The sequence below is a fragment of the Dryas octopetala genome, chromosome 7 (genome assembly GCF_963921425.1).
Source record: "Dryas octopetala chromosome 7, drDryOcto1.1, whole genome shotgun sequence".
Lineage (NCBI taxonomy): Eukaryota > Viridiplantae > Streptophyta > Magnoliopsida > Rosales > Rosaceae > Dryas > Dryas octopetala.
In genome coordinates this window covers 10,488,088-10,505,561 of record NC_141372.1, presented here as the reverse complement: position 1 = coordinate 10,505,561, position 17,474 = coordinate 10,488,088, and the positions used below count along the sequence as shown (strand labels likewise).

The 17,474-nt window shown below is 32.9% G+C and overlaps 1 protein-coding gene across 8 annotated transcripts; it reads left to right on the top strand.

Annotated features, from left to right (window-relative positions):
• Positions 1-7,650: 7,650 nt before the first annotated feature.
• On the top strand, positions 7,651-15,216 carry LOC147279563 (uncharacterized). 8 transcript variants are annotated; one of them, XR_015123370.1, is made up of 11 exons: positions 7,651-7,812; positions 8,122-8,195; positions 8,480-8,621; positions 11,398-11,542; positions 11,619-11,723; positions 11,896-11,937; positions 12,435-12,870; positions 14,237-14,309; positions 14,416-14,476; positions 14,691-14,757; positions 14,978-15,216. XR_015123370.1 is itself a non-coding variant. In XM_086250726.1 (7 exons), the coding sequence occupies exons 2-7, from the start codon at positions 8,135-8,137 to the stop codon at positions 12,453-12,455; spliced, it is 516 nt and encodes a 171-aa protein (XP_086106852.1). In that variant the 5' UTR covers positions 7,651-7,812; positions 8,122-8,134; the 3' UTR covers positions 12,456-14,230. The 8 variants fall into 8 exon arrangements, 1 of the variants encoding a protein (XP_086106852.1); XR_015123368.1 differs by having other exon boundaries at positions 14,416-14,757; XR_015123369.1 differs by having other exon boundaries at positions 14,237-14,476.
• Positions 15,217-17,474: the final 2,258 nt, after the last annotated feature.

The following is a 17,474-nucleotide window of genomic DNA, read 5'->3' as shown; positions in this document are numbered from 1 at the left end:
ACTCACAATGAAGTCTGGGAGTGGCGACGCTGACGGCGACGGCCACGATGAGTGTGTGACACTGATGAGCTGAGACAGTTTTTGCGAGATGGAATTTGCGAGAGAGAGAGACAGAGAGGTGAGCTGAGAGATATACCTAGGTTTTTAATTTTTAGCATGTCTAAGTGTTGGGACTTGGGACTTTGGGAGTAGGACAAAAAAATATAAGTAAGGAAAAACACATTACATATCAGTGAGTTTGAGTGTTAGGATAAAAAATTATAAATGTTGTATTAAGATATCAGTTAACAATTTATACTGATGTCTTTATAAGTTCTTAGAAAAATAAAAATATTATATATCAGTTGAAAAAAACCATGTGATATCTAATAGAGTTTAGAAATTAGCTAAAAAATTATCTGATATTATAATTTTTATAATATCAGTCATATTCAAATCTGATATAAAATGGGTGATATCTATTGACAATATTCTTGTAGTGAACAAACGGGGCCCTATGGTCTTGAATAATATTAAAATCTTTATATATATTAAATAATTTTAATTAGCTTAAAATTAGGAGGAAATCATATTAATTGAAAATAACTAAAAAAAAAACCATCCATATATGGACAATTTTAGAATAATACATTTTATTTATTTTTTAAATCGAGATTTGCTGATCATATGTCTTCATTTTCCTGACGTGGCACAAAGTTGAAGAATTTGATTAGAACCCAAAAACACAAAGTTACTGGTTTAGCCTAAAAACTTACCAACCAAAAGATGAGAGCTTAATTGCTGTAATAAAATGTGTACGTCTAGTCAAAATTTTGTTAGAAAAATAATAAGGTAAATTAAGCAAAAATCACAAAAAATTTCATGTTTCACTCATAAATCCATGTAAAATATCTATTTATTTTTAAGTCACACAGAATGACTTAATTAAACTAAAAGTTTTTTCCTGACACTGTATATAACTCTCACATAGTTACACTTTATTGATTTGATGCAGTGTGTAACTCTACAAGAGTTAACACTTTATAATTTCATAGAGTTATACTTTGTTGAATGATGTAGTATTGTTTTGAGGCTTAAATGTTTAAAGTTTAGGTTTTATGACTTCATACTTAGGGTTTTAGGGCTTTATATTCCTAAAAGACTATACTATAAACCTAAACTCTAAAAAGAATCTGAAAATTGATTTAACTAAAACTGTAACTAGCTCTTACTGAGTTACATTTTATTTTATAGAGTTACATTTTATTTTATAGAGTTACATGCACTTTGTTGAATTGTGTAATTTTCACCAATTTATATTTTACTTCTATGTGTGTAAGATTTTATGTGGTTGAAGGGACATATTAGATTTAAGATCCTAGATTGGATGGAAATAAAAAATTATAGAAAATAATTAGAAAAATAAAAAAATAACGTATTATTCATTCAAACACTTAATTTATTTGGGGTGTTCGAAATGCACACTTAGCTCAAAGGTCCTACTTAGAAGTTTCAATATATGCTTGAGTTTGAAAGAAAATATCATTTAAGAGATTTTAAATTAAAAATTATAAAAAAATTGATAAAATGTGTCATGCTTTTGAACATCTTATATTTGGATATGCTTAAGTTTGAACAGTATTGAATGTTTCATGCTTGATTTTTTCTTGAAAAATATATTTATAGTTTAAAAATAAATAGATTATAAATTTGGGTTTATGACAAAAAAAAATTTGTATTTTGTGGCTTATTGATAAATAGTGTGGAGAAAATAACATTTAAAAAAGGAAAAAGAAGTACAAATTAATTAAGACTAAAAATTAATTCTACCTTTCAAGCCAATGACTCCCTCACATATATAAGCATGTCATCCCTCACATATCTTAGAGAAATTATTCTGTATAACCGATATATTGACATGTGGTATAATCAGTCTATATGTTATAATATGAGTTGATGTTATTAATATTATACCCTACTAATATAAACACATCGTCCAATAATACCCTTACACGTTGGATTGGTTATACCACGTGGTGGTATATCGGTTATACCCTATAATTTTTCCATATCTTGTTTGATTAGGCATTATATACGTAAGATGGTATAAAAATATGGTATAAGAATGTGGTAAATATAGCATTATTCTTATACAGTAGCATTATTCTTATATATACAATCCAAGTTTGAAAAAAATAATAATAATAATAATAAGTAAACTAGCTAGGTACATAAAGAATAGGGAAATAAACATGATTTTACTTTGCATCAATATCATGTGCATGCCTAACAACCAGTCATGTGCATACCGACTTTTTTAAAAAGACAAACACCCTATAGTTCACGAAAATAAAATAATCATAAATTAATAATCTAAAATAAAATAAATAAACCATAGATCCCCCTGAATTGACGCATATATATATATATGGAGAGAACTAGCCATCTAATAATGACACATTGGCTAGTCAATCATATATATATATATATATATTATATGGAGAGAACTAGCCATCTAAAATGACACATTGGCTAATTTATTTAGTCTCCTAAACATATATATGACTGACTATCTAATGAATAATATACTTACCAATCAATATTCAATGGTAGACTTGGCAGCTAAGGGAAGCCAAGCAACAAATATATTATTTAGTTAGATAACGAGATTACTCAGACGTGTAAGCATTCTACATTTGCATAACGCACATCAATAGAGATTATTTATGATTTATCATCAAGTCGAATAAAAAGATGTATAAGAAACTAGTGTGTCTTTTCTTTTTTTTTTTTTTTTTTTTTTTTTTTTTTGCTATAGAGAATAGTTTTCAAGTCCTAACATATGGAGGCACGTACGAGATCACCAAGATAGAAGGGAAAACAAGAGCTAGCTAGTCCATTAATTATGACAATTGTTAGATAAATATCAAACCCAACAAATTAAAGTAATTAGGTCATGGTTAATAAAGAAACAATATTACAACCAATGAATTAAATTTTGAATTTCGAGGTTCAAAAATATGAAAATTTTGAAAGAATTTTTGATTTCGTTGAAAATTTAAACTAAAACAACTTAAACTTTTAACAAAATTTTGATAATTTCATTTCGATAATATTTCAAAACTTAAAAAAAAATAATCTCCGGAAATTTTTGAAATTTAATTCCATGATTACAAGTTTACAATATCTGTCTTGAACAAACATGACCAACAAACTTTACGATATTAATGAGGGATCAGCAGACAGGAAGGGATAAATATTTAATTATATATATATACATATATTGTCAAAGTAATTAAGAAATCAAGTTAGGTGGCTTGACTATTAGGCACGTATGGATCATGTTTAGACCAATGGATAGTGTGTAATTGATCACCAAAGAAGCAATGATAAATAATTGTCAATAAATTAATATTTGGAAGTTGATTTCGAAAAAGACATTTAATATTTGTGAGAATCCGACACTTTGCTAACTTATAAACGCCAAACGATCGAAATGCGCATGGCCAAATAAACTCCAAATCAAAGGTGGATATTTATTTGTCTAAATTTTACTTGTTTTAATTATAATTGTATAATATAAATTTAAGAGTTTATATAACGTCTCTTCACACTTAAAAGTATTATGAATTTTTTTTATATTTTACTCCTTACCTTTAAAATTCAAAGTGAAGCATAAACAAGTAGAAAAAAAAATAAAAGAGCAAAGGATCGATCTGAATTCTGAAAGAATATACTCATTTGTTAATATTTTTTTATATTGGAAAAAATAGAAACATACCATCATTGTAACTTTATGTCTCTCTTCCACCACTTAGAATCAATCTGTAGGGCCATTGTTCAATATTTTCCCAGTTAAGAAAAACATACGGCACTTCACCTATACAAGCTAGCGTGATGTACGAAGTGTGTACATATATTGTACACAGAAGTACGCAATCTAGGACGTAGACATGCAACATAGATATAATCATATAAACAAGTAGACGAACCAAATATTTTTGATAAAATCATCTATTTGTTTCATCAAAGTTAGATAGACAAATGATTTATAATTTGACTAATTTTTTACAATAATAATTTATAAATAGAGGCTTAAAAAATAGACTGTTTGAATTGTTAAAAAACTACATAGAATGAGCTCATCCGCCTTATCCCACATTTAACACTAAATGTGAAATCCCACACTTGAAGCTTTGTGTATATATATATATATATATGTATACAGTAGTGCTAGATATACCACATTTTTATACCATAATTTCATACCACCTTATGTGGCAACTTACATGGCATTCATACATTGGATACTAAAAAATAAAAAGAAAAACCCAAAAAGAAAAAGAAAAACTCTGTCCAATAAAGTAATGACACGTGAGATGGTATAAGAATGTGGTATAAGAAATGTGGTAAGTATAGCATTATTCATATGTATATTAGGCTCTTCTATTAAGGCATCCTTTAAATAATTTTATTTAAAAAATTCCTCATAGGGCCCACTCTATAGAATATTTTTATAATCAAACACACGCACGCGCGCGCGCGCGCACACACACACACACACATATATATATATTGAGGTATATCTCAACTTATTTATATTAAGGTATGACTTTGTTAGGGCTTACACGAGTCGTTTTGTGTCGATTCGAACTGTTCGCAAGGATCATCTTCATTAATAGATCATTCTTGCAAAAAATTAGTCAAATCAGAAATCATTTGCCTATTTAACTTTGATAAAATAAATGGACGGTTTTATCGAAAATATTTGGTTTGTCCATTTATTTGATCAAAGTTAGATAGGCAAATGATTTCCGATTTGGCTAATTTTTTGCAAGGATGATCTATCAATGAAAATGATCCTTACAAACGGTTCGGATCGACACAAAACGACTCGTGTGAGCTTCAACAAGGTTATATTTTAACATAAATAAGTTGAGATATACATTAATAGAAAGAGCCTGTATATATATAACAACAACTTGAGTGTGTACGTATGCGGGTATTCTTTTCCAGGGCACATTAATTCACGTTCGTTTGAGAACATTCAACACTCACCAAATCCGTGTTCATCACGAATTGGCTGTGATTAATTAATATCTTAATTTTATTTGTAATTTTATCACTCCCACACAAGTTCGAAGCTTAATATGGACATCAGCATTGTGCATAGTTGCAATTTGCAAATAAGTTAGATTAAAGTCAGTTTCATCATCTATGTACGTACTCATCCTAAGTTTGCACACCCAATTCTTTAATAGTATTTTGTTAAATTTAATTATCAAGTCATATTGTATAATTAAGTAAAGTCAGTTTAGTTATCAGGTTTAATATTGATAAAGTTTCATATTCAGTTTATTTGCTATATAGTATTTTATGTTCTTCATTATTTCAGATTCGGGCATACGTGTCAATGGAGTAGATTTTTGAGGAGAATAAAACATTATGATTTTAATAGCGAAATAAGATGATGTTCTAATGTTTTATGGACTGATATTGTACTCTCTGTAAAAAAAGAAGTCATTAGGGTTTAAGCATTTTGTGTTTATGCATTCTAATGCTTGATATTAAAAAATAATTAAATAAAGTCTAAAACAGCGTATAATTTGAATAAAATCACGATATTATCACATAATTAACATAGGATCCTTCTTCAATTGCATATGGAGTGTTCTTAAAATTATTCTTATTTTAAAGAAATAAAAAATAACTTCTTAAGGATAAGCCTTGGTATATTTTCAATATTGTTAGGTATAGTGAGAAAATGTAGCATGTTTGAAAATGTAGTGTTAAGTGTTGTGAGTAATTGAATATTCCAATTAAATTTCTGGGCGTGAATAGCTAGAATTTCGTGATTAAGAGGTTAATGCAAATATACTTGTAGCTGGGCTGGGCCATGACAAGAAGCAGATATAAGCTGAGCCCATCTTTTCATCTAATGAATCAAAGAATTAATTGTGAGAAGAAGCAGAGGACTCTACATATCTTAAGCTAAAGGCCAAAATGAAATGAAAACAACCGGCAAAACCATGCGACTAAAATAAAGGGTCCATTTTTTTAAAGGTCAAATTAGTAAATACGATGATATGATTAGGAGAGGCACTGAAAAACGATACAATTCAGTCCACTTTCAATTGTTATGGTTGAGGATCGAACACCCAACTCGATGCCAAATTTTTGAATGCTCTCTTGTAACTTGTTTGTAACGGTCTATTAGTTATAATTCACCATCCTTAAGTTACAATGTAAGGCTGAGTCAGTTTGATCGAAAAATTAGAAATTGACCCGAAATTGGATTAATCGAAACTGAAAAAATTAAACTACTTTCAAACTCTAGTGTGTGTGGTGCACTCGCTAAGTTAGAAGCTTTGGATCGAAAAACGGAGGCTACTATCAGATTCAGGAGCGAAAAACAAGTGGATTGAGAGTTTGTACTTACTGTGCGCATGGGGGAGGACGGTGACACTATTCATCATCTTTCTTATGCAGCCCTGTTTTTTCATAAATTTTATTTTATTTTGCAACTTCGATCCAACTTTTAGCCAATCAAATCTCTACCAAATTTGGCAAAATTATACTTATTTTGAAGCTATGAAGTCTATTTTTATAACCATATAATTGTAATTTAAAATAAAGCTCTAATCTCGAGATAATTGACCTCAAAATTAAGGTACTCGAAAATTGCCATTATTTTGTCTTGAAAATTTTAGATTTTTGAATTTCTAACCGTCTTCAATTTCCTTTAAATTCAACATCCTAGATTTGTTTCTTAGGCTTCTAAAACATATATATAGCTTCAAATTCAATTACCCAACCTCGAATTGATTTAGAGTTCAAATGTTTTTTCAAGAACATAAACCCCAAAATTTGTTAAGGACACTCATCCGAGTTTTCTTTCTTTTTCCCATCCATTTCCTAGGTTATTTTGATCCTATACAACCCTTAAATCCTCCATTTGAATCTCATGAAACCAGAATTCATAACAAAGTTCAATTCTAAATAAATAGAGAATTCATAAAACATAAACTTACCTTCTTCTTCTTTCTTTCTCTCTCTTCTTCTTTTTCTTATTTCCTTTCTTCCTCTTCTCTTCTCTCTTGGTTCTCTTCTTCCTCTATGTTTTCGGTTTTCATCCAATAAAAGCTGTTTCCATTTTGTTTTTAAACCATCCTTATAATACACACACACCACCGCCCCAGCCAGTTATCTCAAACTTAATTTGTCGATTATTCAAACACCACTCAAGAAGAGCTCGAACACTATTCAAAAATCACTATACCAAAACTAAACTTTCACAGCGTGCAATTTACAGCTTGTATTCATTGATCACCGTAAATAATTATTTTTTACGACATGCTTTCTAAGCATATCATGCCGTTAATTTCATTTATATTTATCTATTTACGGCATGTATCAACAACATGCCATTATGATTTACAAATTACGGCAAACAAATTTTACGTCGTTAAATGCAAGACAATTTTATTGCTTTCATTTTGTTATCCATGATTCCATGGCGTGCATATTTTTTGCCATAATTAAATCTGATTATTCTTTCCTCTTATACCCTTGAAAAAAAAGACAACATTTTACTTCCTTCGCATTTTTTCATTTTGGCTCCAGTTCTATTTGAAGGTTCTGGAACACAACTCTCTCTCTCTCTCTCTCTCTCTCTCTCTCTCTCTCTCTCTCTCTCTCTTTCTCCCACTCTTTTTCCCCCTCTCTCTCGCCAAAACACTCAGCCTATCCATCCACTCTCTCTCTCTTTCTGGACCTCCTCATTTTCTGGGCATCGGTGCTGGATTTTTTGAAGAAATACCCAAATCGTGTAAGGTACTGGTACTCCCTTTTGTAATTTGCTCGATTAGGGCTCATACAATGTTCATTGTTTACTTTTCTTCACTAATTTCGTTTTCTACTCACCTAATTTTATGGGTTATGAGTTATCTTTTTTATTCAAATTTATTTATCTTATGGGTAATTGTCTATTTTGTCAATTTATGGGGTTTATGGGTCGTTTATGTTCTGCCAATTTTCATGGGTTCTATTACATTTTGGAAATCAGGATAAATAATCTTTTTTTTTTTTTCTTTCAATATTTCGGGAATGTTATGATGACCTTTTTTTTTTTTCTCCTTGCAGAGATTATACTTAGATGGATTTGCCAGCAGGTTTTTCTTATATTCAATTCCAAGCTTTTGGGTACTTCGATCAGGTAAAACAACTTTGCATATTTTTATCTACCTTTATAGGAATGTATGGTGCTGATGATGGGAAGCCAGAATTTTGCTGTCTTTGTGTTTAAGTATTTTCTTTCTTGTTATCTCCTATTGGTTAGCATTATATTTATATCTGGTGTTGCCTGCTTATTCTTTTCATATTTAGATTTTATCCATTTAGTAATTTGTGTAACCATTTGAAAGTATATACAGATTTTCTTTGAGAATTTAGAAACTCTATTTTTATTATTGGGTGGTTTTATTTTGTTGCGTGTGTGCAGGTCAGCAGCATGGCTTGGCCGAGGTCTTTCTTGCGTGTGTGCACAGAGAAGAAAGAGCGATGCTCGTCCTTCCTTTGATTAACCCCTGTCCAGGTAATATTTTGCAGTTGTATAAAGTGTACCTGTCCATTACAGTATGCTGGTAGGTTCTCCTTTTTGTATATAAGACCTCAGTTTGATCTTTTTCTTACATCTTTACCTTACATACTGAAGTGATGCCCCTGTCTGATGCATTTGTAGCTTACACACCTCAACATCAACCACTTGGCTACTTAATTTTTAGCTTTCATTGTTCTCTTTAGTTTCCTAGTTTTCGCTTCAAGTTTGTGAACCTTTTTTAGTTTAGCAGAAGCTTTCTTTCTTTTTCTTTTTTTAACTGCCTTGTTCCTTTCAGTTTTGTTTTGAGTTATTAAAATGTTCTTAGTCTTTAAAATCTACTCTATGGAAAATCATCTATTACAAGTTAGATTCATGCACTAAAATTGTATGTTTTACCTGCTTCTTATAATGACAATATTGTGTTCCTGCTTATGTTCATCTACTTCTTTTACTCATGTTGCTCCTCAAGTAAATAGACAGCTGATAATTTAAACACCATTTGAGTCTAAATTTTCTTAATACACCATTAATGACTCTTATTTATTCCCAAACACACTTTTAGAATTTTAACAGTACATTACTAAAAATAACTTAAATAACTTTAAAATTCACAAAAAAATCAGTGGACTTAAAGAGTTGTTTTTCTGGTTTAAATAAAATCATCCGTGATATAGTCTTTGTATTTCCTCTAATATCCGTTGATGAGGTCCAGTTGAAGATAGGAAAGGCTCTTTGTCCATGTTAGTGTTCTGTAGCTGTGCCACCACTTAGCTAGGCAGCATGTGTAGAAAAATTGAATGAGTGTAGTGTGTGTGGATCTGTATTCTGATGTAGACGATTGTGTAGAAAGTAAAGAACAACCATTCCCTGGATTGGTGCTTTTACTTGAAGATAGAAGACGTTCTACTCAACTTAAAAAAACTAAAGACTGCTTGAAGTGCAATATATATATATTCAAGCTAAAGAACAATGAAAATAATGAAAGCAACTAAGAGTGTTGTGAAAAGACCCGTACAAAACACACATATTAAGTTTTACTTGCTGATTGAAGCTCAACTTTGTTTACACTTAGTCAATTATATTTATTATTGTCATGATCATTATCACCATCATCATTATTATTAATATTATTACTATGATTATTATTTTCAAAATTTTGGTGCAACCACATGTCAGTAAATTTTAGTTCAAATACCTTAATATCTTCGAATAAATTACAACTTAACATGCAATTTTTCATAATATTGGTTTCACTTGCAGTATTCAAGATGGTTATGATTGATGAACCTTTGTTATGTTGTTAGTGGTTAATCATTGGTTGTTATATTTTTAGGCCTGCTGCAGTTGGATGTAATATTTTTAGGCCTGCTGCAGTTGCAAAACATATGGTAGCAGTCAGCACCCCTACAAAAAAACTGGGCAATGGGGACCCAAGCTTGCAACTATAAAGGCTTTAGTTGTTAATGCCTTATTTGTTGGTCAAAATCACCATATTTTAGGTTGACTCTCTTATGCCACACCAATTAAGTGGGTTAAGACTTAAGAGTCACTAACTAAAGGAGGTGTTGGCATATATGTGGGTTAGTTTACAATGCAATCAAAATTGAAGTGAGTTTCTTAATGGAACTGAAGTTGAAAGGGTGGGTGTGATGTGGCAAGCACCCATATGTTACTTCCTCCACATACCCACTTTATCTTCAACTGAATACATCAAAAGTGGGTGAGCAGTAGCAACCGGTGGTGGTGGTGGTGGGCGCACAAAGTCCCAAATCTTCGTTCTTTAACCAATCCAGCCAACCATGAAAGAAAAAAGAAATGAGATGTCTTTCTCCCTTTCTTTCCTCTGGGCTTCTATCTCCTTGCCTTCTTTCAAGTATCAAGCCCTAGCCCCGATTTCACTTGTCCTCTGTCTCTCTATCTCTTGGTCTCTCGCTCTCTAATCTTAAATAGATGGCTTCGAAGAAGAACAAGGCATCGATCTCCACTATGGTCGAAGCACGCGAAGCCAGGAGGAGGGAGGGGATCAGTAGAAGCCCACGCAAGCCCGCAGATCTAGGTCTCAGCCTCGTGTTTCTTTCTCTCTCTTTCTCCCTCTATTTCTGCTTCTTGCCGTTATCATTGAAGGTTGCCTCCATCTCTGAAGCTCATCTTTTTAATTTATTAGGGTTTTAATGTTGGTTTTAATTTTCATTATTGAGTTTTTAGGGTTTCATACAAGGAAGCTCCTCTGTGAAAAACATCCCTTTTATTTTGCTCACTTTCGGTGAGTTCTTCTTCAGGTCACTTCCCATTTTGCTTCACCATTTTTCTACTTCTTACTCTTATAATGATTATATGGTTTCTAGTGCCCCATCTGCTTTTTTTTTTTTTTTTTTTTAATTTCAATGTTATACATCTTTATATTTTTAATTCCTATTAGTTATCATGAATTTCTGTATGCTATATCTTGCCTGATTTAATTTGCTATTGTCTGGACAGTAGTTTAGAAGTGTTGTATAAAAATAATGGACTCAATTTCTGCCTTCAATAGCTTTGATTTTGCATATGGAGGTTGGTCTAGAATATCAATTTCTTAAATTTCCAAGTCTCTAATGTTTACTTATATTTCATAGTTTGGTTATATTTGTTTTGAGATTTTGAGTGCCCTGAACTTGCTCTTATTAGTCAAACAAATTTTAGATGTCAGAAATTAGTATATCCATGCTGGCTTTTCTGCTTACCTTCAATTCTTGTTGAAGATGGATGATTTTGTGGTATTTACAGGTTTTGTGATTCTGCAGTTTATGTCAATTCTAAGTTCGTTTTGTTTTGGTTAAAAGGTCGACTAATGCAAAGAATCAAAAATTGCCCAAATACAATTTCTTGGAGACGGTTCTCAAGGAACAGCTGCTCCTTAGTCTCCAAATCGGAGGACTATCATGTCTGAAATATTTGAACGAGAAGGCACTTCAACTCCTCAAGAAAGTAGGTAGTGTTCCTGTCTTGAATTATGTAGTTATCTCTTTCCTATCTGTTCATCAAGAACTATTCTTCCATGAAGAAAAGTTATCAGAATAAGATGGGGGAAGGTTGGCCGAAGATAGTTCGCATTGATTACATAACAGAGAACATCTTGGTTTTCATTTCACTCTCAAATCAAAGTCAGGTGTGTAACAGTAGCACCACTTATTTAATTTCAATTTCGTAGTTTATGCTTTGACTTTTCAACTGAAAGGCATTACTAGTTATGAACTTCACTTCTTTATTGCTTAATCACATGTGCAATAAAACATACAGCCACTTAGCTAAAATTGAACTCTCAACTTTGTTTTCTGCAGAGTTCTTCAAATGGCTTATTTCACTTTGTTTTCTCAACTTTGGTAAGTTCAGTTCAATTAAGATTAGACTCTAATGGTGGTACAATTAAAATTGTTAAGTTTCTATCATAAGGTTCTAATTTGACGATTGTTAATCATATAAAACACATATTTTTGATAATAAAAGTTTTATTTTAAAGAGTAACACACTACCCTTTACATCTCACCTGCTCCAAATATGATTTGTATTAGGTGTTGTTGACTGACATGCTAAATAGCTAGCCCATTTGTTTATTGTGGTTCTCTTTTTGTTTTGTTTTTTTTCTTTTCTTGTTTTTGTTTCTAAGGGTGCAGAGCAGGGGTATGTAAGTATATAATGTGTTGAAGCCCCAAATTCTTAGTACCTTTTATATATGTTTGTTAGGCCATATAAGGCTTTTAGCAGGGCATTCTTTTGTGGTTATGATTTAAGACATTTTCTCTCATGTTTTCTCATTTTTCCTTTGAATTGATTTTTGTGTCTTACATCATTCGCATGTACAAATATGGTTTGTTTTCAGCAATTCAAATGGCTGAGATAGAGCGTGACAGATTGCTCATGGACCAATACCGTTCTGAAATGGAGAGAGTGCGCATTACATACACTGGGGAGATAATGAACCTGCAAAGACAGCAAAGTGAGATGGATATTCGACTCAATGGGAGGGTGTCGACTGGTCTTCACTGCAACCTTAGGGGTGGAATTGGCATAAGCACCAACAACACTACCTTATTGGCACCCACACTGCTCCATGGCTCTATTACCCCAAATCCCATTCCATTTCCACAGTTTGTTGCCCAACCACCAAGCTATGATGGTGAGAGCTTAAACTCTTCACAAATGTTGATGATGCTGCATAATCCAAGTCCCATGGTTGAGCCGGACGCTTTTGGGGAAAGTGCAGGCAAGTCTACACTTGGGAAAGGGAGTGCAGCCTCCAACTGAAAGAGCATCAGGTTTCTTTCTGCTACTAAATAACCAGTATGCATTTTGTTATCTTTTATGCAATATTTTGAAACCTTATATTGGGGGAGATATAAACTTGCTAGTTTATATTTTGGTTAAGGCCTAGATTATATTATTAAGTTTGGAAACTTGAGTGGGGATTACTTAGGACCCGTTTGGTACCTACTCAAATTTTTTCTTCAAAAATTAAGATTTTTTTTTTTAATGTGAGTTTTCAAAATCAATTTTTAAAATTTGAAAACGTGTTTGGTATGAAATTTGAAAATAATTTATAAATTTAAAAAATGATGACAGCTAAGAAAGAAGGAAGTGTAAAAAAAAAAAAAATGAGAAAAACGATATTTTATCATTTATAAAAAGAGGCATGTTTTTGAATTTTTTTCTAAAAACTGTTTTTGAAAATTGTCTACCAAACACGTTTTCTTGACTAAACCTTGTTTTTTTGTTTTTGAAAAAAAAAAAAAAAAGTTTTTGAATAGAATACCAAACAGGCCCTTAGCTTTTGTTCAAAACTGGGAATGTAGGAATTACAATCTCTGTTTAGCAGGGTGGCAGTGCTTTTGATGTACAATCACTGCATAGTTCATAGGACATGAGGCCTTAATGAGAATATGTATTTTCTGTTGATAGTTTTGCATTTCACTGGTCTTGTAATATTTTGAACTCCAAATTATGTAATGCAACTTGTATTCTGCTGTAACCATATTGAGTGAAATGGACATGGTAATTGTGCTCGAATTCTGTTCATTTTGGTATTCTGCTGTAACTAGATCAATAGCTCATTGAACCATTACGTATTTCCATCCATTTTACCAAATATGGAAATAATTCATACTCACTATCCTCTGAAATTGGGTGGCATTTGAAATGTCAAATACAAATCAATTAGTCTCTAAAATATGTGGCAGGCTCTTTTCTTTAACCACCAACATACCAACCTTCAAGCAATGGTGAGATAAATAAAACAACCAAAATCTGCAGAAGTTGCTAAACAAAACAACCAAATTCTGCAAAAGTTGTTATGTAAACTGTCAGCTTTTATTGTCAGATGTGGTCTGCTGGTTCCGCCCTTGTTTTAGATGGGTGGCCTTTGCCAATTTGCCACTCCAACCCCTGCAACTAACAGCTTAAATGTGGCAAAGGGGTGGCAATTTGGTTAGCCTACTATAAAGAGTGGCTGGAGGCTTAATAGCTAACAAAACCTTTTAGTGAGCATTGCCCAGTTTTCTGGTAGTGCACTAATCTTGCAGTATGACTATTTTCTTTCTTTTGTTGCATTTAGTTGATTAAGCATTTGTCAATGACACTTGTTAGGTCTAACTATTCTCCTATATTATCTCTATGTTTCTTTTTCAGCTTGTAGAGAGGTTTGGGATTGACCCTAATAATGCTTTTGCATTTTGGGATTGGGTCGGTGGCCGGTACAGTGGTAAGTTGTTTACATTCTTGTGTAGATATTTGTAGCTAACTTGATGTCTAATTCAACATTTTTGGACCAAACAAAAACAGTCAAATATTTGAATTGTTGGTTGCAGTTTGCAGTGTTGTTGGAGTGTTGCCTTTATCACTTTAATATGGGTTCTCAGTTGTTGAGAAGTATGTCACTCATGGTTGTTACAATTATATTTGAGTCACTTCTGAAATGTGTTAATGAAGTGGTTTTTTTTCTTTTATAATTCTAAGTACTTATTAACCGGTTGTTCTGATTCCCAAAAGGCATAGTTACAGTTCTCTAAAAAGTGGTCGTTTTAATAGTTGGGGAGGTCATCTTTGTGTATACTAACTAGGATGCTATATATTCTACTTAAAGGTTCTTAAAGGGAGCTTCAAGTATTGATCAACACTTCTACTCATCGCCATTTGAGAAAAATATTCCTGTAAGTGCCCGTATTCTCATATTGTTGCCATCATGATTATTATTAGAGTGGTTGTCTTGCATTTCGCCATTTCCTACTGGAAATGGAAAGGATGATAGAGTAATGGCATAAGTACCTGTAGTACTGGTAGGTTACAGAAATATCTGTATGCACAATGAATCTCATCAGTTGTCCTATGAATCAATTCATTCACATTATATTATTTGTTTATTTAATGCAGGGATTAAATATGCAACCAGGTATTCAAGAAACTTTCAATGGTGTTTAGCGTTGTCTAGATTTGGGAGGAGTTTGGTTATGATGGTTGCTTGTGTTAGTTTTTCTGTTTATTTCTTGTATAGGTCTTTGGCTATTGTAAGTTTGTTTGGTTTTAAGTTCTTTATTATTTTCATGTTTTTGTTTCTTTTAAGCATTGTATTTGGTGTACAATGACTAAATTTTGATATAAATAAATATTTTTATTTATATCTTGCAATGCATTGGTCTCATTTCAAATGAAGTGTTTCTTTCTTTTACGTTTACTTTGATGCATTCTTTTATTTTATGAAATAAATTAAATGGCAGGTGTATAAATAATATAAAGCTATATAGAAATTTAATTGCATATATATATAAATTCAAAAACGGCATGCAAGACAAGCCTTAAACAGGAAGCATGATGATATTTTAAGGCGTGCAACGTAAGCCGTAAATGTTGACTACTTACAGCGTGTAGATCATGTTGTAAATAGTAATATGAAATATGCAGGATTGTCAAATATGGTGTGTTTTTTCGTATTTATGATATGCATTACATGTCGTAATAAGTATAGACTTTTTACGGTATGTGCTTCAATAGCAGCCAATTGCATGCCGTAAAATCTCTTTACGACATGCAACGCACGCCGTGAAAGCTCAGTTTTGGTGTATTGAATTAGTTTTCTAAAATTATAAAAAATGCTAAAACTCTTTAAATGACACAAATTTTGACTAATCTTCCAAATTTCTCTTAATTTTACGCATTTCCATATTTCAATTTTTGCTAATTAATTTGTTGGAGTTTTTCTGGTTAGGCATGGCAACCATCCTGGAGACACTGTGTGACCAAGCCATGAGGGCAAATATATAAATGAACACAAATTTATCAATAAACATTAAAATGATCACAAGGATAATTGTCTTCATATTTGACAACATTTATTCGAAGTAGATATATGAATAAAATAAAAAAAATTTCAAGCGGAGCTTATCAATCCAAGCCTATGTAATACAAATTCGCATGCAGCTAGCTTCATTACATAGTTTCTTCTTTAGCTCTTACTTTCAATCACACTCGCACAACAAATAAGCAGAATACAGTTGAAAAAGTAAAACAATAAATTAAATTACAAAACGATCACAAATCACAAACACAAGCAAGTTGCATGGGCATATTATATATATGCCTTTTGAAGGCGAAAAGCAAGCTGTTGATAAATTAACTAAATGACTAACCTTTTGGGGCCTTTTGGTAGGAATCAGTCGGGGCTTTTTGACGGTGATCAGTTGGGGCCTTTTGGTGGTGATCAGTTGGGGCGCCCTTTTGGCGTTGATCAGTTTGGCGACGACGAGCACGAGTTGAACGCCTTCTATTTTTCTTTTTTTCTTCATCATCATCATCTTCATCTTCCTCGATTTGACTGTCGTCATCATCACCTTTATCTTCCTCCATTTGGCCGTCATCAACATCAGGCCGGCGACGACGAGCACGAGTTGAACGCCTTCTAGTTTTCTTTTTTTCCTCGTCATCATCATCATCATCATCATCATCACCTTCATCTTGCTTGATTTGGCTGTCATCATCATCACCTCCATCTTCCTCGATTTGGCCGACATAAGCATCAGGCTGGCGACGACGAGCACGAGTTGAACGCTTTCTAGCTTTCTTTTTGTCTTCATCATCATCATCACCTTCATCTTCCTCGATTTGGCCGTCATCATCATCACCTCTATCTTCCTCGATTTGGCCATCATTAGCATCAAGTCGGCGACGACAAGCATGAGTTGAACGCCTTCTGGTTTTCTTTTTTTCCTTATCATCATCATCATCTCCTTCATCTTCCTCGATTTGGCTGTCGTCATCATCACCTCTATCTTCCTTGACTTGGCCATCATCAGCATCAGGCCGGCGACGACGAGCACGAGTTGAACGCCTTCTGGTTTTCTTTTTTTCCTTATCATCATCGTCATCTTCTTCATCTTCCTCGATTTGGCTGTCGTCATCATCACCTCCACCTTCCTCAACTTGGCCATCATCAGCATCAGGCCGGCGACGACGAGCACGAGTTGAACGCCTTTTGGTTTTCTTTTTTTCCTTATCATCATCTCCTTCATCTTCCTCGATTTGGCTGTCGTCATCATCACCTCCATCTTCCTTGACTTGGCCATCATCAGCATCAGGTCGGCGACGACGAGCACGAGTTGAACGCTTTTTAGTTTTCTTTTTTCTCTCATCATCGTCATCATCTTCCTCACCCCTATCATCTTGAGAACCACCTTCATCTTCCTGGATTTGGCTTTCATCATCATTAGTCGGGCGACGACGAGTACTTGAACGCCTTTTAGTTTTCTCTTTTCTCTCATCACCATTACCACATTCTTCTTCAAGGATTTTGTCATCACCATGATCTGTGACAATCGCAGATTGTTCACCGCCTACTGTGGTGGTGGTTTTTTTGGGCTGATTACGAGCAGGGTGT